We start from the raw sequence: 20,965 nt of genomic DNA on the forward strand, positions 1-20,965 counted from the left end.
TCTTCAGTAAGTGGACTGTGATCGCACAGAAGGACATTTTGCTCTCGGGAGACAGCTGGGGAGGCGGTGGGGCTGAGGGGTCGGCTCTCTGTCCGGCACGAACAGGGCGAGCGCGGGCTGACGCCAAGCTGAGCGCAGGCCACAGCGGCTCCTCGTCCTGCTGCTGCCACGGCGGCCTGAGCGGCCTCAGGAAGGAGCTGCGAGAACACAACCGTCTGTAGCCCGGTCTCTGGCACCTGCCCCCGCCCGTGGCTCCTGTCTGACCCTCGCCTGGCGCTCCGGGGGGAGAGCTCTATTTGTCACTTACCCGCGTCCTAAAGAAGTGGTTCAACAGAAGCCCACTACGAAGGAATAAAAGCGTTTGCTGCTATAAGACGTGCACGGTTTCAGTGACAACTACAGAACCACCTGACAAAAGGGGTCACACACGGAACCCCCGCAGCACCACTTTGAGGACGATCGCCGGGATGCGAAGCCCAAGGGGAGCTTCAGGGAGGTGAGGGGGACGCGGGGGTGTGCCCGCAGCCGCAGGAGCCAGGGCAGGAAGGGGCAGACGGTGACAGCCACACTTTCCGGAAGGTCAGCCCACATCATCCCGGGACCTCCCCTCAGCCAGGATGGGCTGCCCCGGCCACCCCGCGCATGACGAGGGGGTCACAGCGCCTCCCATCTGGTGGTGGGGAGCACACGTGCGCACCGATAAGCGCCTTCGGACGAGCTCGCAGCTCCTCCCGGAGGGCTGAGCAGAGGCAGGCAATCCAACCGCTTTGGAAAACGTTAAAAGCAATCGGGGCTCCAAGCAAAGTCACTTCTGCGTGAACGGCTTTGCTAACCAAAGAAACAAGCGGGAGACAAGGACAAAAGAGGGAAAACAAAGGCATACAAGGAACGAAACGCGGCCTCGAAAGTCATGGGAACGCGAGAGGAAGGGTACGAGGCGAGCCCATTCCAGGCCAGTCTCAAGGGCGCTTACCCACGGTGCAGGCCACGAAGTAGACCCTGGACGACTGCACCTGGATGTCGAACCTGTGGCAGTAGGCCACGAGCAGCCCTGCAAGGAGCAGCAGCATGGGTCAGGCGCCGGGCACGAGCCTGTGTCAGCCCTGTGCCTCCAGACGGCCGCACGGCCAGAGCACCACCGAGGGGGCGCGGTGCTGCCCGAGTCAGCAGCCGGGCACGGACCCCACAGCACAGAGGAGGGGCCCACCACAAGGGCAGCCACGCACCACATCCGTGCCACTAGGAGTAACACAGGAGCCCGAGGGGCCGCCCGACCCCACATGCTCTGCTCGGTCTGCACCCGCCAGCCCCCCTGGCTGGACACTCCCGGGGGCACTGACCCTGGAGCGGCATGCCCCCATACCTGGCACCAGGATGTCCCCGAAGCCCAGCAGGGAGAAGGGTCGGTCACATAGGGCCAGCGGCGAGGCGTTCAGTCTGGGTACCTTCAGGACCATGGGGAGCTGGGGGAGAGAGGAGGCAGCCGTCTCCGGGACCCGCCCAAGCCCTCCACTCTCCTCCAGGCAGCGCCTCGGCCGCGGGCCTGCTACGTACCTTCTCGTGGGTGGCTGAGTCTGAGGGCCCGGTCGCCACCTCCACCATGATGCTGTTCCCACTCTAACAAAGGGGGGCTGCGTCAGAGAAGGGAGCATGGGGGCGGGGGGGCCGCAGTAGGGCACGGGCGGGGATGCCCACCTTGGTCAGGAAGGGCGTGATGAACACGAAGAAGACATCGTAGACAAACAGCACCAGCAGCAGCAGCGTGCAGGCCTGCGGAGACGAGGTCCTGATGGCCGCACGCGTGGCGGGGCAGGCACGCAGACCCCCAGGACACGTCCCACCCCTCGCCCCCCTCACAAGGCTCAGATGCGTCCACTGGGACAAAGCCGCGAGCGGACAATCTGAGCAAACCCGGTCCCGTCCCTGGCACCACGAGGGACAAGCCCCGGAAGCAGCTCCCGGTCAGGCTCAGGGAGGGCACAGAGGTCGGGCTCGTGAGGTTTCTAAGGGATGGAAAGGCCGGGAGGCCTGGGGCTTGGGCGACATGCTGTGTGACCAGTCACTGTGGGTGTGGGGTGCCGAGCCTTCGTCACGGCTTCCTGCATGCTTCTCCTCGGGGACGACAGCCTGGGGCCTCGGCTGGGGGCCGCCGACCATACCCACTTGCCCACGTGTATGCCTCAGCCGGGAGCAAGCTCACCCCAGCATAGCGGCCGCCGCCGGGAGGACCCCGGCCCACAGCCCTGCCTGGGCAGGGTTCCGGGCATCCTCATGGCCCGGTGCTCGCTGGCATGGCTGACACGCTGGGAGGTGGGTCTGCAGCAGATCCTTGAGCCCTGTCACCGGGGAGGCGGCAGGAGGGACCAAGGCACAAAGACCACGCTGCCCACGGGGGTTCAGGGACACCCGAGCACAGGCGGTGAGGGCGGGCCTGGAGCCGCTCGAGGCCCGCGGCAGACACGGAGGAGGCCCTCAGGACGCCGCCCCCCCAGCCGCCAGCGGCCCTACATCCTCGGGGCTCTCACCTTGAAAGTGGGGAGGCGGATGGTTTTCAACATATAGAGGCAGAAGGCGATGCCCAGTGCGTCCTGAAGGATCCAGGCCCACCTGGAAGGCAGAGCCGTGGTCAGCCGCTGGGGCAGGGGCTCCACCGAGAGCCACGACCCACCAGTCGCTCCTTCCTCAGCCACCTCAGCGGCCTAGTTGCCCGACCCTGTCATGCTGTGACGAATTGGGCACAGCCCCGAGGAGGGCGGGCAGGGTGCCTCCCTGCGCTGGGCACAGGTGGGGCACAGGTGGGAACCCCAACACCGCACACGCTCCGGGGTCTGTCCCTCTCCAGTGGCAGCTTTCACACCCACATCACGGGGCAGGCACGGGGGCCTCGTGTAGCTACTGGACTCAAATCTCTCTTCAAAAATATTTTTTACACAATTTAGGAAAATCAAACTCTCGCCCAGCGATATCCACACCCAATCTCCTGGCCCAGGAAGGAAATGGGGCCTCAGGAACTGAAAGGCAGAAGGGGAAGCAGAGGCAAGCGTGTGACCCCAGCACGACCAGGGAGCTGCCGCCACGGGGCCACGTCCGCCATGCGCAGCCTCGCCCTGGCCGCCCCTGCCCGCGCCCAGGTCACTCAGCGAACCAGGATGAAAGCCTCTCCCGGCCAGGGCGGCCAGGGGAACCCCCAAGAGCAAAGAGGTTCGCAGGCGGCCAGTGGGCGCCCAGATGCGGTGGGAACACGGCCTGTTCTAATTTTATAGAACGGAGCAAGTCTTCTGGCTTGAATCTAACTGTGAGAGCTCATGTTCTCTTTGTGTACAAAGGACTCAAAATATTTTCACGTTTTCCTTCTGCCAATTAAAGCTGTCGTGGCTCCAAACGGCAGCGCAGCCAAGAGCGGTTACCCGCCTCAGAAGAGGCTCAGAGGCAGCGCCAGATGGTGTCAGGGGGAGCGGGCGGGGGGCGGGCCTGCAGGCTCCAGGCCTCCCTGCACCCGCCAGCACCCTGGGCCCCACCGCCGGAGCAGCGGGGCCGCGGGGCACCGGGCCCCACCCAGGCGCCCTGGAGGACACGCGCTCGGCCACCCGGGGCCAGGAGGGCTGGCGGCATCCCGTATCCAGATTCCAATCGCCGCCGTTCACGTGGCAGCCGGACAAACGCAGTGCCGCCGATGCGGGCGGCAGCACCTGGCCGCCACACAGCCCACGCGAGGCGAGGCCCAGGGAGCATCTGAGGACAGCCGGCAGAGGGCGGCACTCACTGGTCCTCGTTCCGGAAGACTCCCCACACCACGCTGACGGCCAGGCAGAGCAGCGCCAGGAGCAGCATGCTGACCCGAGGGCGTTTGTGGAAGTAGGGCAGGCTGTTGTTGGGGACCCTGGGGGCAGGGGTGGGGGCAGCCGTCAGGGGCATCTCATCCCGTGCCCCGAACCCCTGGCACCCCCCCACCCTGCCTTGCCCCCTCCTCCACTCCACATTCCCTATTAACATCCCTCTTCACGCCTTAGGGCATTTCCAGAAAGGAGGGCCCCAAGGGCGGAGCAGAACAGAGCAGGGGTGGGCACTTGTGGGGGGCAGACCTCAGCCAGAGCCCTGCCCATGGGAGCCCATGGCCCCGCCTGCTGCAGGCCCCTGACCTCTGACCCTGGGACAGCAGCCTGAAAAGCTCTCACCCCACGAGCTGAGCTTTCTGAGCACCCACCGGCCCCATCAGAACCAGACCAGGCCCCTGGCAGGTGAGCCCCCCACCCCCACCCAGGTCTGGACGAGCAGCGTATGCATCCACATAGCCCTGCCCTGCCACCCCTGCCTGAGACCGACACGCATCCACGCCGTCCCCACTGGGCCTGAGCTGGAATGGGATGCGGGCAGAGGGAGGCCGGAGAACCACCACCCACTTCCCCGCTCTGCCCTGCTCCTGAGGCCAGGAGCCCCAGCCAGCACGGAGTGAGCGAGGGAGGCCTGCCCACGCCATGCAAGACTGGGGCCACGGGAGAGGGAGGAGGTCCTCAGCACCATCGTCCAAGCAGGGCTTGGAGCTTCAGGGACCAGCAGACGGGAGACCAATGAGGCTAGGCCAAAGAAAGGCAGGGGGGCAGGACCTCGGCGAGCAGCGCCGCCGGTGGGGGGGGGGGGGCAGCGCCGGGGGCTTACCTGCACCTGCCCAATGGCAGCCTCTGGACCAACGGTGACAGACAGCTGTAGAGGCCCGTGGAGGAGGACAGGCAGAAAATCCCGATGATCACATAAACTGTGGGGATGGGGCAGCCATTGAGAGGCAGGGCCACCTGGGGCCCCCACCCCACCCCCAGGAAGGGCTCCGCGGAGTCACGCGCCTGGGCAGGGTGGCCAGCACCTAGCGATGGAGGGAGGCCCCCTCCTCTGGGCTGGCAATGGAGGCCTCCGTTCACCCCACAAGCAAGCAGCTAGGCTTCTCAAGGTGGCCTGGGGACCTGGGCCTCGGTTTCCCCTGGGGTGCGCCAGGGACGCACCAAGCTGGTCGTAGAAATAGTACAGCAACACCAGCATGGAACAGCACATGACCACGAAGACGCAGATCATGACGGGGGTCACGTCCACGGCCTCGTCCTCCTGCTTCTCGGGCCCGTCATCCCGCTTGTGTTTCATGTACCTTCTGGGGAGGCACAGACGAGCGGGGCATGCCCTGCCGGCCCACAGTGCCCAGCCACCAAGGGCCCCGGGACAGGGAGGGACAGGCAGGGCGGCAGGATGCAGGGAGCGGCAGGGCCAAGGAGCACCCTCTCCACGCCCACTGCGTGTCCCCGCCGCGCCCTCCACGAGCACGCCAGACCAGCCCCAGGGACCTCAGGAGACCATGCAGTGAGGGGCCGGGGGGGGGGCCAGCCCCGAGAGCCACGCTGTGACAGCCGCTTTGAAGGAGAGTGATAGGATCCCCTCGTCCAGCGTGGACCATGTCGCAGGCTTCGCTGGGCACTCACTTCTTCACATCCCGGCTCCCGGCCCAGTAGCCGCCGAGGGCGACGGTGCCGACGGCCATGACGAAGATGATGACCATGTTGTAGTCCAGCATGGGCTCGTTGGGGGCGTAGAGCGCTGCCCTCACCGCTCGGCCGAAACTCTGCCTCAGAGAGCACGCCAGAGCTCAAGGTTGGGGCCGCCGTCCCCTGTCCCCTTGCCCGTCCCAGAGAGCTGAGCCCGGCTCACACGTGGGATCGGGATCCAGGGAGAGCCTGTCCCGGGGGCCCCCCGAGACCCATGCCTTCATCCACCACTCCCACCCCGAAGAAATCAACTCTGGCAGAACAGGCTTCCCACGAGGTCAGGTGAAGGGGCCCGTGCACGTGTGGGGACACAAGCCCTAAACCTGGACACGTATGCGCGCACGCAGGAGGGGGCACGTCACCTGGGAATCGTCTAGCAGACTGGGGAGAGCTGTGGAGGCCACAGTCAGGATGGAAACGTGCAGACGCTTCCACAAAGACTGAACGTTCCCGTCCTACTTGTGTCTGGAAGCTCGCCTGCCCCTGAACCAACTCCCCACACCGTGGGTGAGTACGGGCCTCTGGTCAGACAGGGCCGGGTGTGGGCAGGGTCGGCCCGCTGGCCTGGGAGCCAACGCTCAGTGGCCGCATGGCAGAGGCCCTGGGGCCTGGGCGCTCTGACCTCTAGGGCCGGTTCCCCATTCCCGCTGCTCAGTGGCACCGCCAGCCCTCTCCCAGGGAGCTGGGGACGGGTGTGGTAAGAACCACCCACCTGCCAGCCCATGGCGGACGGCCTCGCTCCTGGGTCCCTGCCCATCAGGTACTCATGGCCCCAGACCAGATGCGGACTGGAGGGGGCAGGAGGCCCTACCTTGAAAATGTCCAGCATGTCTTTGTGGCTGAGCAGGGCCACGGGAATCCCAATCTCATCATACTGTGTCTTGTTGCCTCCTGGGGGAACCTGGGGGCCAAGAGCAGGGGGTGCAGCAGCGACAGGACAGCTTACCAAGGCCCACCCGCGAGGCAGGCTGCCACGCCCCACTGCGCGGCCTGCAGAGCCAGCCCTCCTGGACAGAGCAGAGGTGGGGTGTGCGTGTCTGTCTCTCCCCGCTGGGGGAGGAAAAGCTCGCTCTTCACTTTCAAGCCTTGGGGTAGGGTCACTTAGGTGCCAATCTACCCTGGGACGCCGCCGGCCCCGAGGCCTCGTAGGAGGACAACCTTACAGCACCCCCAGGGCTGCTCTGGGGCACAGCCCCTCCAATAGCACGTGTCCACGGCCACGGTCAACAAATCTCCCGGGGCCCTACCAGTGTCTCCTTGCTGACGATGAGCAGCCCACGCGCCCCGCCGCCCTGCGCCAGCCGCACTTTCTCGTAGAAGGTGCAGTTTCCCCGTGCCACCAGCGGGATCTGGTTGCTGAAGCCTTTGGCGGGGAGGTCGGGCGGAGAGCAGAGCACGGAGGCCGTCCAGTCCCGCAGCTGCAGGAGAGACTAGGGAAGATGGTGCTTACACCAGCTGATCTAGAAAAGTCAACGGGGGGGGGGGGCACATTCACACGCCCCTGCACGTGCCCACGTTCACACGCGCCCGTGCGCACACACACACCCGTGCACCCACACGCCGCACACTCACGCGCCCGCGCATACAGAAGACCCTCGTGAGGAAGGGCCCCAGTGGGCACTCACCGCTTTGCCAAGGTCATGCGGCAGGTGGGCCCACTGTGGGTTGTAGAGAATACAGTAGTCTTTGCCTTTGGGGCCCCCCGTCTCAGAGACCACGTGCACCATGCCGTACTCACAGGCCACCTGGAGCGACAAGGCAGTGGTCAGAGAGCTCGGCAGAAGCGGCAGGGTCTGAGCCCAACAAGGTCACCCCCCACTCAGGGTTTGGGCTGGTTTCCTCCCTCCTACAGGATAGATGAGACACCACCAGACATCTTATGGTGGAGAAAACACGGCAGGGCAGCAAAGGCGGGGAAGAGCTTCCCCAGGGAGACCCGGGTGCTGACTGTGGCCTGTCAAGTCCCCTCCCAGTGGCTCCCACGACAGGGACTGCACCACCTCACAGGGCCCACGTGGGACTGGTAGGACAGGGAGAATGAAAACCCAATTTCTCTGTCACGAGAGGGACACGATGGGCCCGCAGATCCATCCCCAGGGCCTGGGTGGTGGCTCAAGGCCAGGAGCACAGGGCAAGGCCTGGAGGAGCTTCCTGCACCCCACAGGCTTGGGGGGGGCGCCACTGACCCGCAGGCTCCTGGAAACACTACCCATTGGCCACTGACTGGTGAGGCCAGCAGGCTCCGGGCCCTTGTGCCACACCTTGCTCTCCAGGGGGCCTCGGAGCCTCGGCCACATGACTGGTCCCTGCCAGGCACAGGCCAGCGGGATCCCAGTAGGGACGGACCGCCCTGCTCAGAGGCGTGACAGGAAGTAGGCAGTCTGCAGGGCGGGCTGCTCTGGGCCTGGGAACTGCGAGACTTTGCAACACAGAGAGTCATGTGGACACCAACAGGGCATGGACAGCTCTCCCCGCACGACCCCAAACCAGCAAAGCCTGTCTCCCCACCCAGCCCCGGCTTCCCAGAAGGAGGAAGAAGGAGCTGGCAGCTAGCGTCATGGTCCTCTTTCCGAGCCCCACAGGGCAGCAGGCTGCTCAGGAAGGGCCACACCCAGAGGGTCATGAGGACCCAGCAAGCTCTGTCCAACTTCAAAGCAAGGCACAGGGGCAGGACCCAGAGTCCTTAAAACACCGGACACCCCTCAAGGACAGTGGGATGGCTGGGGGCCTGGGACAGAGGGGCTGACTCTCATCTCTGTTGAACAGCAGCTTAATCTCTGAAAAACCGCAGTTTCACAAAGGTGTCCCCACTCCCTGCTCACCCACGTCTCCTGCCTGGACCACAGCACCCCTCCCTGGAGCCACTGCCCGCCTGGCTGGCGGACTGGAGCGCAGGGGGCCCTCTCCCACCTCCTCCCCTACACTGGGCTCAGGCCGGGCACAGACCCCCCCCCACAAGCACAGCCTCCTGTCTCTCGGGAGGATTTCGTCAACAGCGGGTCACACAGCATTTGGGGCCCAGGTCTAGGTGGCTCTGCCCCAAGGCAGGCTCGCCCCAAGTCTGAGCAGCTCCCCGGGGCCTGCTGAGGGAGGAGGGGTCTCAGGAGAGAAGCCCAGTGCTAAGAGCCAAGGGGGTCAGTCCAGCCACCACACACTGGGGGACCCTGCACACGCCTGGCCCCGGAAGCCTGCTCTGCGCACCTCGGGCTCCTGAGGCCCACGCTTCTGTAGCCTGTGCTCCCCTTAGGCTGCAAACACCCAAGATGGAAAATTCACTCCTTGGAACCCCAAGAATCTGCCAGGCAGACAAACACCTAGAGCCGCTTGTCTGACACCAGACGTGCGATGGGGTCCAGCCGGCACCACGAGACACGCCTCGTCGTCCGGGCAGAGGGTGCAGCTGACTGAGCAGAGGGTCCTGAGGGATAACGGCTCCCGACCCCAGGCCTGGGGCACTGACGGGCGTCCCTCGAGCCAGACCCTCGGTGGAAGCATGGCAAGGCCCCGGCGTACCCAGGAGCTTCTCACCCTGGCCCCGGTCACGCTGTGATGGTGGCAGCATGGAGAGCCCAGGGCATCCTGACCCTGCACCTGGCAGGCTGACAGGAGGCACTGGGTGTGCACCCTGGTCCTCTCCAGCGTCCCGGACCACAGCTCTTCCGGCAGTGATCTGGAAGATCCGATCTGACGCCGGGGCCTGTTGCCTTGAGGGAGGCACTGACCACCACGTGTGCGGGTAGGTGTGCGGGGGGAGCCATGCTTATGGGGTGCTGAGTTCCAAGAACCCAGGTTCGTGCCTGAGGCCAACCAGGGGTCTCCGAGCACCTCACAAAGGCTGCACCCTTCCCCCACCTGTCCTGGCCGACCATGCACCTCCCGTGTCACCTCATTCCCTCCACCAGAGGCAGAATTAGGAGCCCTGTCTTCCATTCTCCCCACCAGACTGCCCCACAGGGGCACCCCTCAACCTGGCCCTGAGTGCTGCACCTGGATGGCACGGTCACCCCATGCTCAGAACTCCCGGCACTTCCTTACCAGGGGCCACTGTGGGGAATACAGGATCCCTCAACCCACGGGCCTCATGCAGCCCACCTTCTGTGCTTCTAAATAAAGTTTTATTGGAACACAGCTGCCCCATTCCTGTATGCAGGGCCTCTGGCTGCTCTCAGCAACCTCTGCAGAGCTGCGTGGTTGCGACAGAGGCCACATGGCCCACAACGCCAGAAATACTCAGTCTGGCCCTTTTCAGGACACGTCTGCTGATCCCTGTTCTGTGAGATCCAGGTTGTGGGGGGAAAGCGTCGTTTGTGTAAAATGGGAACGGGTAGAAGCTGCTTCTCTTTAAAAAGGTCTTTTGAGAGCACAGAAGCCCACCTCGCGGACCTCTCTCCCCAGTCTGCACGACCGGCTTCCCATTCGGAAATCCGCCTGTGCTTACATGTCTAATGCCACAGTACGGCTTCCTGCCCCACAGAGTTAAAGGAACCAGAAGTTCTTCAAAAGGACCGAGTGCTACTCAGTCTGGCATGGCCCATCCCAATCTGCAGTGCGGTGGACCACCAGAAAGGCCACCTTCTGACACATCACAATCACCGAGTGGTTCAGGAACTGCTGGGGAAACCATGCTTCGGGGAGACCATGGGCATCCCACATCAGGTGGCTTGCAAAAAGCTAATGAGTCCAGGCGGAAGCAGTAGTCCTTCTGAGACCTGATAAGTTCTAGAAGAGGGTGGAGAAATAAGAACCCAGGAAGCTTGTCAAGAGATGTTGAGGCAGAGGAGGGGTGGGGACAGGTGGTAGAGGGGCAGAAGGGACAGGACAGGTGGTAGAGGGGCAGAAGGGACAGGTGGAGGAAGGGCAGAGGGGACAGGTGGAGGAGTGGAGGCACAGATGAAGGAGCGGAGAAGGGAGAAAAGAGGCTAGGAGGGCACGAACGTGGCTGCAGATCTGCTGAGTAACAGCCTCCACTAGTCTTCACGTGTACGTCTTGTAGCCACTGGGAGAGATGCATAGATTTGGGGAATCCCTCACCCAGGGTCACAAAAATGGTAGCAGATGAATTCAGGGCTCCCCACCGATAGCGTCCCAGCCAGTGGAAAGCTAGTCTTATTCCCAGGCACCAGGACCCAAACTTCCACAAAGAACCACACCCACCCACCACCACACCATCTGTTCTATCTGGGGGCAGACAGACACACAGACCCAGGCTCTGCTCTGGGAAAAGCCAGCACAACTGCTCTCATCACACCCTCCGGCACTGTCGTCTGCTCACTCATAGGACAAAGTTCAAAACCCTCGGGCTGCCCAGGAGCAGGCGTCCGCAGCCTCTGATCTGCCCAGCCCAGCCCCCAGGCCGGGAAGGTCACAGTTTGGCCTACCCTTTACCCTCTGCCTGGGAGCCACTCCTGCTGCCCCCTCCCCCTGCCCTTCAACTGAAGGGGCAACCCCGGCTTCCCTCAAGTGCACCTGAGGGCCTCCTTTGGGCTGTCATTTTTCTCAGGGTGTAAGCATTATACCATCCTGCATTACCAGCCAGAGTGGACTCCTCGCCTGCTCAAAATAAGTCATCAGCTCTCACACCTTCACCCCTGTTCGAGCTGCTCATCACCCGCAACACCCTCCCTCTGTCTTCGAGACCTGGCAAACTCCTGTTCATCCTTCAGAACACCCCTTAAGTGCCACTGCTTCCGCAAAGCCTTCCCAAGCAAACTGGGTCACTCCCTCCGTGGTGCTCCCGTTACCCTGCGTCCACTTCTCATTTTGCTCTCATTCAAAATGTCCCTGCCCTCCACTTCCTTAGACTGCTCAGGAAAATGAGGGAGCAGGGTTGGGGGAGGTATGGAGGCTCGGCCAAGAGCTGGGGAGGGGGCAGCCCAGAGAGCTTCTCCGGGGCTGGCAGAAGGGAAGAACAACTAAGTTGCGACCAGAAAGATGACCAGGGGCATTTCAGGGACGCCGGGAAGACCAGAGAGCAGAGTGCCTTTAGCAAACTAGAAAAGGAGGGGAAGCTTCCCACGCAGCCAAACCACAGAGGCCCCCCACTTGCGCTGGACGCCAGGGGAAGGCTCTCATCTGGTTGCAACAAGACCTAATACACTTTCAAAGACATCATTCCTGCCCTGTTGGCGATGGACTGGGGAGGCAGGAGAACACCGGCTATTAGAAGCTTCAGTAGAGAGGCGGTGGGCTCGGGTGGACAGGTCAAGGGGAATGGCTGCATTCGCAAGGCTGTTAGGGACACCGTTCCCTGAGCTGCATGACCCAGGGGACAGGGAGGGAGGAGGATTTGCACATAAAAAATGCGCTTATGATAATGTCCATCCGCCCACTCGTGGCAGGCCCCCACTGGCCCTGGAGACCCTTAACGTTAAGTGCCCAAGAAGGACCACGCTGCACGTAAACCACCCCGTGTGCGTCACCTCGCTGAGTCCTCACTGTGCTCTTCTCTTACTTTCTTAGATGAGCAACTGACGCCCAAAGGGGGGGACCTCCCTTGCCCAAGGTCACGGGACAGAATATGGGGCGGCGATTCGACCCCACTTCCAGGAATGGGCTCCTGGCCGCTCCCCGACACTGCCAGGCACTGGGTGCCGTGCTGGACGGCTTACCGCAACCACGCGGGTGGGCGCTAACATCGTGCGAAAGGGGAAACTGAGGCTCGGAGACGGGCAGCCGCCTGGCCAAGGCCACGCCGCCAGGCAGGGGTGTCCCCGGCGGCGGTTGGACACCTCGAAACGGAGCAGGGCCTGGGGAGGTAGGGGGACTCCCAAACTCCAGACCCAGACGCAACTGAGTGACGGTGCAGCTGGGGAGGGCTCCAAGGCGGGGAAGAGAGAGTGGCCGGGGACAAGCCCGCAAGGTCACGGCCCGGCTCCTGGCCCACTGGCCGCCCGCGCGGGGGGCGCGCCAATTCGAGGCTGGCCCCCAGGCCAGGTCGGGCGGGGGTTGCGCGGGGCCCGGGGCAGAGGGGCTGAGTGCCGCAGCCAGCGGGGCCGGCGGAGCCGACGCAGCCTCACCTGGGCCGCGAGGAGGAGGAAGGCCGTCGCGAGCCGCGCCAGCGCCGCCGCCGCCGCCATGTCGGCCGGTTCAAGCCGCAGGCGTCGCCAGATGTTTCCCAGCAACGCCCCAGCGCGCCCCGGCGCGCAGGCGCCATGTGTGCTCCGCGCCTGCGCGTGGGGCAGGGTCAAAGGGCGCGCGGCGGCGCCTGCGCAGAGCGGCGCGGTGCGGCAAGATGGCGGTGAGCGCGCGGCGGGACCGGCGGGGCGGGCGGCGTGGGACCCGGCCGCGCTCTACGCCTCACGCGCTCTGCTTCCCCTGCAGGACAAAGAAAAGAAGAAAAAAGAGAGCATCTTGGACTTGTCTAAGTACATCGACAAGACGATTCGGGTGAAGTTTCAGGGAGGCCGCGAAGGTGAGACCCCCACCGCCTGCACCCCGTAAACGGTTTAGGGTGAGCGACGATGGAGGAGGGGACGGTGGCGGATGCCTGGGCACTGCCTTGAGCGCTTTGCTCGGAAAACTCGAGCCAGTCTCCTAACTCCGCCGGCGGAGTCGGAGCTGTGCCTCGCGTTGCGCACGCGGGGAGACCGAGGCACGGGAAGGGGTCCAAACCACGCAGAGCCACAGAGGTGCAGCCGGGACTGGGATTCCCGCCTTCCCTGCTGTGCGCTCCTCTCTCCGAGTCCCTCCCGGGCAGCTGTCCCAGCCGATCACTGATGCCCCTACACCCGGCTTCCTCAGGCTCCGCACTCGTGACTTTGGCGCCAGATTGTTCTCAGTTGTGCGGGCTGTCCGGGGCGCTCGGGGCTGTTGAGCAGCAACTCTGGATGCCGCTAGGTGCCGGGAGCATCCCTAAGTTTGACAACCCAACTAAGCATCTCCCCGGTTGAGACCACTGGCCCTGTAGTCAGTCTCTTAAGTGTGGACCAGACCAACCTGTTAAACACAAATGGACCCTCCTCGTGGACAGTCAGTCCTTCCATGCTCCCCGCCGTGCTAGGGGAAAGGACAGCCTTGTGTAGCTCTGAGGGGTAGGTGGAGCTCTCAACTACCACAGGGCTGTCCGGTGTCTCCGCCTGCAGTGCCTGTACCAGTTCTAATTTGTACCAGTGTTGAAATAGAAAACTGTGTGAACTTTAAAAATCTGGTTGGCTTTCTTCACCGATTCATGAGTCAGGGAGCATCGCATGTAGACAGAGGGAGCTCCTGGAGCTGTACGGGATGGGAGGTTTTTATAGGCAGGAGTCTGCAGGAACCCACTGAGTGGATTGTTTCAGGCATGGTTACCCTCCTCTGGGGGCTGGTGGGAGCCTATCAGGAAGATTAGCTCACTGGTGTTGGCCCGGAAATTCCAGAATGACTGGTTGAGATTGCGTTCCTGGGAGAGCTGACGCTGTAGTTAGGTTAGGGGACATGGGCTTGGCTCAAGTGACTCTGTTTGGGGTCTCTTGTCTCTTTTTTAACTCCAGGTTAACTCCACAGTCATTTTCCTGCTCTCAGCTCAAGGTTCTTATTCTGGGAAGCCTTCCCTGACCTTCCACCCTGGCTCACACCCGTTTGGTGTAAGCACCTAATACAGTCTGTCATGGTTCCCTGCTTTATGCACGTGAACATGACACTGAACTCTGCATCTTCCCCTGAAACATAGTAAGGAGAGGGCAGGAACAAGGCCTGGTGTTGCTCGCACACGGAGGCAGTGTGGCTTGGGTATGGCGGCTGCCTGCAGCCTAGCCTCAGGGGTCAGAGCCCCTTCTCTTTGGCGCACTGCCTGCGGGACTTCGGGCAGCTTTCCCTCCCTAAGGCTCTGTTTCTTCATTTCTTCACTCCACCTACCTCACCAGGCGGCAGGGAGGGTTGCAGGGTTGGAGGCACCCTGAGCATGGTTCCTGACACCAGCAAGCACGTGAACAACATTTCATTTCTTCAGCTGCCTCTGATCTTCCGTGTGTTTCCCGAGACAGCAGTCCCGTGACACGGGTGCTTGGGCGGCACTGGCGTGGTTAAGAGCGTGGTGCCTGCAAGTGTAGGTAGCCGGCAGCGGTGAGAACTCAGACCGGAACGAACGTTCGCTCTGTCTGCACCATGCTGGTTCTCAGACACCTGAGGGAGACACAGCTCTTGATTCTCAGGGTGCTTGTACGGGTCTTCTGCGCTGCATAGCTAATTGCTAATTGTCTTGTGGCGTCTGTCAGGAAGGAGTCTGGGTGCCTGGGACTCAAGGTCTCACAGGTTGCAGTAAAGGAGTGTCTTGGAGCCTGTTACCTCAGGCCCAGCCCTCCCCCCCCCCCCAGTTGTTGGTGGAATTCACTTCCCTGTGCCTGTAGGACTGGGGTCCCTGTGTCCTGCTGCAGGTGTCCAGGGACACGTGGCCCCTGGAGACTGCCTGCCAGCCCTTGCCACAGGACTCTGTCCCCAGCATGGCAGTGTGCTCCCTCGGGGCCAGCAGAAAAATCCTTTCCATGCTTCCAGTTTCTTCTTTTACAAAACCCCTGTTCCCTTAACAGCTTATCTGATCAGGGATCGGGTGAGGCCCACCGAGCATAGTCTGTCTTTAGGGGAGCTGAAAGTGCACTGGTTCGGGGGCCTTAATCACATCTGCACATTCCTTCGTCTTCCTTGTCCTGTAACCCACTTACGGGAGTAATGTCCCATCCTATTCACAGGTCCCTTCCCACTCTTGCAGGGAGGGGTGACACAGGGTGGTCACCGGGGCGGGGGACATTGGCCCGTGCCCCACGAGGAGAGCAGACTGACAGGTGTGGGCGCAGTGCCCACTGCTCATAACCCCATCGGGTAGGTGTCCTCGTGACCTTTGTTTTGCAGGGGGTGGGGGTTGGGGACAGGGAGAGAGGAAGCCGCAGAGCCAGGGGCTCCAACCCAGCCAGTCAGAGGCTGGCACACGTTTCCCATCAAGGGCCGGACAGGGAGTGTTTTCAGCTTTGCAGGCCAGACCATCTCTGTCACAGCTGTCCCTTCTGCCGCTGGAGCAGGAAAGCGGCCACAGACTGCACGTAAACCAGTGAATGCGGCTGTGAGCCAGCCAGCTCCTTACAGAAGCACCGCAGGCTGGGTTTGGCCCGCGGGCCGTCGTTCACAGACCCCTACCCTCCACCAGTGGGGCTGCCGGTCCGTCCAGCCCTGTTCTCGGTGCAGACTCTGCAGCTGCAGTGGCGCGGGGGGGGGACGCCTGCTTCCACCAGCTGTGCCTGGGAGGGAGAGGCTGGCAGCGCGGTGCCCCGCTCCTCCCCGCCCCTCCCCGCGTGCGTCATGCCGTTGCTTGTTTCTGTCTGGCTCGTGAGCTGGGAACAGTTTTCAACGATTCTAAATGTTTGAAAAAGTGAGGCGATTGTTGCACATTTCTGTATCCTCACCTGAGTGTCCACGTGTCCTCTGGCTGCTTCGCCCCAGGAAGGCAGAGCGGAGTGGTTGCTATGGAGACCCCGTGGCCTGCACAGTTGAAATGGGCACCAGCTGGCCCTTTGCAGAAGACCTTTGCGACCACGTTGTGGTGGGGGTGGTTTGGGGTCATCCTCATTGCTCCCCTCCTGGAGCCCTTCCCTCACTTTCCCCCCGGTGTCCCATCTCTCCCGTCCCCGGAGAGGCTGCTCCCCATATCTGGAACCTTGCTGGGGGTGAGCCCGTCTCTGTGCACCTGTCTCCAGAATGACGGCTTATCTGACGCCTTTCCATCTCTCTTCTCGGTGGTTCCCACAAGCCAGCGGCATCCTGAAGGGGTTCGACCCACTGCTCAATCTTGTGCTTGACGGCACCGTGGAGTACATGAGAGGTGAGCACACGCCCGCAGGGCCCGGAAGCTCTCGTTCGGCCTTTTTTACTGCCCCAAACCCAGCGAGCCGCCCCTGTGTGACGGACATGGTGCTTGTGAACCAGATAGCTGGTCTCCCTGGTCCCTGTCACCCCGAGTCCCCAGCCCCTGCGCAGCAACGTACAGCGGCCGGGCTGACACCTGCCCATGTGCCGACACCATCCGCAGCTCAGCCTACCTGAGGCATTCAGGGGACGCCCAGACCCAGGAGGGAGGCAGGGTCCTGCCCCTCGGGGGCTGTCTGTGTTACTCTGGAGACAACAGGGCCACCAAAGAAGCCTCTTTGTGGGGGATGTGCGGTCACGGCTGTGCGGCTGGTGCCGCAGGCCTCTTGCTTTGCCCTCAGTTTCTCCCCTCCTGTCTGGGTCCACCCAGATGCCCTGCTTGGCCGCCCATGCTGGGATCCCGGCCAGGCCTCCTTGACCAGAGGATTTCTTCCTTTGTGAAAGGATAGTCCCACCACGTGGGCCTGTTGGGAACAAGCAGAAGCAAGCCGGGGGCCTGTTCTTCCCATGACGGCCTCACGTGACTTTGGTGGGGTCTGTGCTGTCTTGTCTCAGCCCCAGAACAGCCCCCCTCATGGGTTCCAGGAGGGGTCAGGCCCAGAACAGTGGTTACTCCTGTGGTCTGGGAGGGGAGAGCTGTGCCCCAGACCTGGTCTCTGGCACGAGGGACCACCTGGCCCTCCCCCAACATCCTGCAAAAGTGATAAAGGTTTTCAGCTGCTGTCACTTCCGTGGGGGCCTCTCATCCCACCACTAACTGCCCGTGGACTTGGGGCGAGTGGTGCCCCCACGGGGCTTCTGAGATTTTGCAGGAGCTGGGAGTCCCAGACTGATTTTTCTTCTAGCTGCTGGTCGTAACGTGGTCCCAGGACCCCAGTTAGCGTCATGCCCCAGCATCCGCCACGCCGTATTTTCCTTGTAGAAGACGGGCTCCTGGCCCTCATGGTCCGTGGGTCATTTCAGAGACAAGGGTGGCATGTCTGTCTGGGCTTCGGGAGTAGGGCGAGGCCCCCTTTGATTTGGGTCCTTGGAGCCCCAGAGCCCACACCCCCCCCCCATCTGTCTCGCCGTGTCGTCGGGTCTGAAGCCACCTGGGGGCCGTCTTACTCCCGCACCTCTCTTGCTGCACAGACCCTGACGACCAGTACAAGCTCACAGAGGACACCCGCCAGCTGGGCCTGGTGGTGTGCCGGGGCACCTCCGTGGTGCTCATCTGCCCGCAGGACGGCATGGAGGCCATCCCCAACCCCTTCATCCAGCAGCAGGACGCCTAGCGGCCGCGGAGACTCAGGACTCAGAGCTGCCCTCCCCCTCATCGCGTGCCACCGCAGGAACGGAACTCTCCTTTTTGTATAGGTTATGTTTTGTTTTCTTAATAAAACTGCAAACCTCAAATGTCCCGGAGCCCCAGAATCTTGCTTTCAGCCTTGGTTTTCTGGCAGAACCTGCTCCCAGGGATGGGTTTGGCTGCCAGAGTTTGTCGAGTGCTGGCCAGGGTGCGTGCTGGGACCCAGGGCGGCTCAGAGGTGCCTGGGGCCCGGGCTGTCTGCGCCAGGGGACAGGGACATGTGAGGCTAGAGCCCCCTGGACCGCCGTGGCAGGTGTGGACCCCCCAGGCCAGCCCATGGGTCCGGGAAGGTGGACGGGCCACACACGTCAGCGGGAAGGCCCCAGTGGCCCGTCCCTGCTTCTGCTTTGCCCTTTCAGTGCCCCTGACACTAGCCAGCGGAGTCCCCTAAAACCAGGGTCTCCTGGGTCCACACGAGAACAAAACAGCCAGATCTTCTTCTCAGCAGGCCGTGCAGCTTCTCTCTTCCCTCAGTCCCGCCCCAGCAGCCCCTGAGGGCCTTTCTAGACCCCTACCCTCCCTCGCTGGCTCCGGATATCCTCAGGAATGCCCATCCATGTCCTGTCCTCAGAGACTGGGACGTTTTCCCTGACCCTTATTTTCTAAACTATGTGTACTTGTTAGGACCCCCCCCCCCCACGGGACTGTCCCTGCTGGGAGCAGGCTTGGTCTTTGGTCTGCCTGATTTGTCACCCAGGAGGGCCAAGAGGATCTGTGGCCCTGTAACCCCTTCACTGCCAGTGGGGGTGTGCAGGAGGCTAGCAGCAGGCGGGGACCAGGGCTCAGGATGGGGGGCCGAACAGGCTTAGAACGGGGGCTAGAGGGGCTTAGAACGGGGGCCGGACAGGCTCAGAACAGGGGCCAGGTGGGCTCAGAATGGGGGGCCGGATGGGCTTAGAATGGGGGGCTGGACAGGCTTAGAACAGGGGCTGGAGGGGCTCGGAATGGGGGCCAGGTGGGCTCAGAACAGGGGCCAAGTGGGCTCAGAACGGGGGGCTGGATGGGCTTAGAATGGGGGGCTGGACGGGCTTAGAACAGGGGCTGGAAGGGCTCAGAACGGGGGCCAGGTGGGCGCACGTGCTACCTGTCGGACATTGCCACCAAAGAAACTGAACCCGGCTGGCTTCCAGCTTATCATGGGGATCTGGGTTCCCTGGCTGCGGGCAGTGTTCGCTGCCGCGCCTCGGAATTCATTATCAGCCACGTGGCCAACCCCTGCGTATGCTCCTCATCCCTCCTGTCCTGCTTTCCTGCCGCCCGGCCCTGCCTCCACCAGCTCCCTTATCAGAGGCCTCATCCTGAAGCCAAATCCTCAGCAGCTGGGGGGAGGGGGAGCATGCTGGGCTAGCTGCGGGCAGCAGCCCCCGGGACGGCTGTGACCTAGAATCAGCACACCAGGTGTGCCAGCATCCAGCCCGCCCAGCCTCAGTGCTGGGGAGTGACTCCCTCGTGCCCATTGGACAGTTGGGGGCCTGGACTCAGGGAGGCCACGTCGGGGAGGGGCCAAGACCCCGGGCACTGGGGTGTCTCCTCGCTCACACACCAAACCCGCCCAGTCTGAGGCCAAGGCACAAAGCCTGATGCCAAGACCTTGGGGTCACTACTGAGTTGGCCCAGAAGCCTTGACCCCAAGGTGGGGGTGGGGGGGTTGCAGCAAGATCTTAGAGGCCAATGAGACCTCATTAGAGCCCCAGGGCAGCCTGGCTTCCAGTCCCTAGCTTCCCTCGAAGATGGCGTGAGGCTTGGCCCCGGTAGCCCCCGCCCCACCATTGTACAGCCCTGTGCTCCGGGCCGCTCCCCGCCCTCCCCATCCTGTCCGCAAGCCGGCGAGGGCAAAAGCTGCCCTGTGCGGCCACAAAGGGCAGGGCTCAAGTCTCCGTCCGTGGCTGTGTGGCTTAGAGGACGTGTCCCCACGTCTCTGAGGTCCCACTGCTTCTCAAGTTCAAGGAAAGGCATCACACAGGGACTCAGGCCAGGCGCTGGGCCACAGCTGTGTGGGCAGCTGGTTAAGAGCACCAACCGTGTTCAAGTCTGAAATGAGAACAGAATGCTCTGGGGCCCTCGAAAGAGGGAGACCTCGCCCCTGGGGGCTCAGGCAGAACCCCCCAGAAAGGGGGATAAAATGGGCCTGTCCCATTTAACCATATCTGCCCTAGAGAGTCCGTTTGACCCGGTTTGTGGAAGACTGGGAATAACCCGGCTGCCCACTACCAGCGGGTCTGCCACGTAAACTCAGCTTCCTCCAACCAAGTGGGAAGCGCCGTCTTACAAAGAGGAAGCCCCTCCACGCGGGGTCGATGGAATAGAGCCGTACATTCTCCGCAGCAAGGGGGGAGCCTGTGCAACCCCTCAGACCGGGGACTTGGTTTGAGGATCAGAATACGGCAGACGGGGCCTTGAGCGTCCTCCTCCCCCTGCGGCGTGCGCCACCGTGGAAGGAAGCTGGGGCCCCCGACCCCAGGCCCACGGCCAGCACCGCCCGCTCCCGCGCAGGCGCCCCCGCGGGGGTGGGACGCCCCCCGAGTCAGCCAGGCACGGCAGCAGCACCTGCAGCCCACCCACAGAGTCACGAGGAGAAACCGCCGATACCGCTGAGCTCGGGGGTGTTTGTGCCGCGGCCGCAGGCCTCCGGGGTTCGCCGACGGTGACACAGAGCTGGGCACACCGGTTCCTGTGCTCTGACCCCGTTTACTCAAGACCATAGTGGTCAGGAAGGCCTCGTGTTTCTGTGCTTTTAAACGTATAAAGGTCTGGAAGGATCGTGCTGACCTGGAACTTACCTAGGGTGGGGGAGGTGTTAGCCTCTTGTTAATGTTTTAACGTATGACAAGGAGAGATTGAATATTTAATATTATATTGAAATTTTAATATTTTACGAGAAGCCAGAGAAAGAGAAGACCAGAAACAGAGATGCAGGGGGAGACGTGGGGAGACAGCAGAGGCAGAGTAGGGAGGGGGACGGAATGAGGGCAAGGCAGCCTGGCGGGCGACACTGGATCCCATCCTCCCGCCCTCCTGGCCCGGGTATAAATCCCCAGCTGCCTGGGCAGCCAGCCAGCTGGTGGCCATGCCCTGGGGAGGCTTCCCCCTCACCCCTGCCCGGATCCCGCCCTTTGAGCTCCCAGGCCACGGCCCGCACCGGCCTCGGCACACTGGACGGGCACTGCGGCCAGCGGACCAGGGGCTGGCCCTGCTCCACGTGCGCACGGTCACCACGGTCCACGGCTTCCAGGTGCTGGCCGAGAGGCCTCGGGTGCTGTCG

At 62.9% G+C, this 20,965-nt stretch overlaps 2 protein-coding genes across 5 annotated transcripts in view; one reads left to right on the forward strand and one right to left on the reverse strand.

Moving 5' to 3' along the window:
• SPPL2B (signal peptide peptidase like 2B) overlaps positions 1-12,647 on the reverse strand; it is a 17,921-nt gene extending 5,274 nt beyond the window's left edge. For 3 of the 4 annotated variants that reach the window (XM_040629702.1, XM_040629701.1, XM_040629704.1), the window contains exons 1-13: positions 12,542-12,647; positions 7,151-7,270; positions 6,773-6,955; positions 6,337-6,426; positions 5,463-5,602; positions 4,995-5,137; positions 4,657-4,753; positions 3,764-3,880; positions 2,526-2,607; positions 1,696-1,770; positions 1,555-1,617; positions 1,364-1,463; positions 974-1,051 (exon numbers count right to left, since the gene is read on the reverse strand). In XM_040629702.1, coding sequence (XP_040485636.1) covers positions 974-1,051; positions 1,364-1,463; positions 1,555-1,617; positions 1,696-1,770; positions 2,526-2,607; positions 3,764-3,880; positions 4,657-4,753; positions 4,995-5,137; positions 5,463-5,602; positions 6,337-6,426; positions 6,773-6,955; positions 7,151-7,270; positions 12,542-12,601 — 1,348 coding nt within the window. In that variant the 5' untranslated portion in view covers positions 12,602-12,647. The remainder of the gene's footprint in view (positions 1-973; positions 1,052-1,363; positions 1,464-1,554; positions 1,618-1,695; positions 1,771-2,525; positions 2,608-3,763; positions 3,881-4,656; positions 4,754-4,994; positions 5,138-5,462; positions 5,603-6,336; positions 6,427-6,772; positions 6,956-7,150; positions 7,271-12,541) is intronic. The other variant, XM_040629703.1, reaches the window with a different exon arrangement.
• Positions 12,648-12,737: 90 nt separating this feature from the next.
• Positions 12,738-17,750, forward strand: LSM7 (LSM7 homolog, U6 small nuclear RNA and mRNA degradation associated). The gene is made up of 4 exons (XM_040629769.1): positions 12,738-12,762; positions 12,846-12,936; positions 16,240-16,311; positions 17,487-17,750. Exons 1-4 carry the CDS (start codon positions 12,757-12,759, stop codon positions 17,627-17,629), a joined length of 312 nt encoding a protein of 103 aa, XP_040485703.1. The 5' UTR covers positions 12,738-12,756; the 3' UTR covers positions 17,630-17,750.
• Positions 17,751-20,965: the final 3,215 nt, after the last annotated feature.

The sequence above is a fragment of the Ursus maritimus genome, unplaced genomic scaffold (assembly GCF_017311325.1).
Source record: "Ursus maritimus isolate PB19 unplaced genomic scaffold, ASM1731132v1 scaffold_14, whole genome shotgun sequence".
Classification (NCBI taxonomy): Eukaryota; Metazoa; Chordata; class Mammalia; order Carnivora; family Ursidae; genus Ursus; species Ursus maritimus.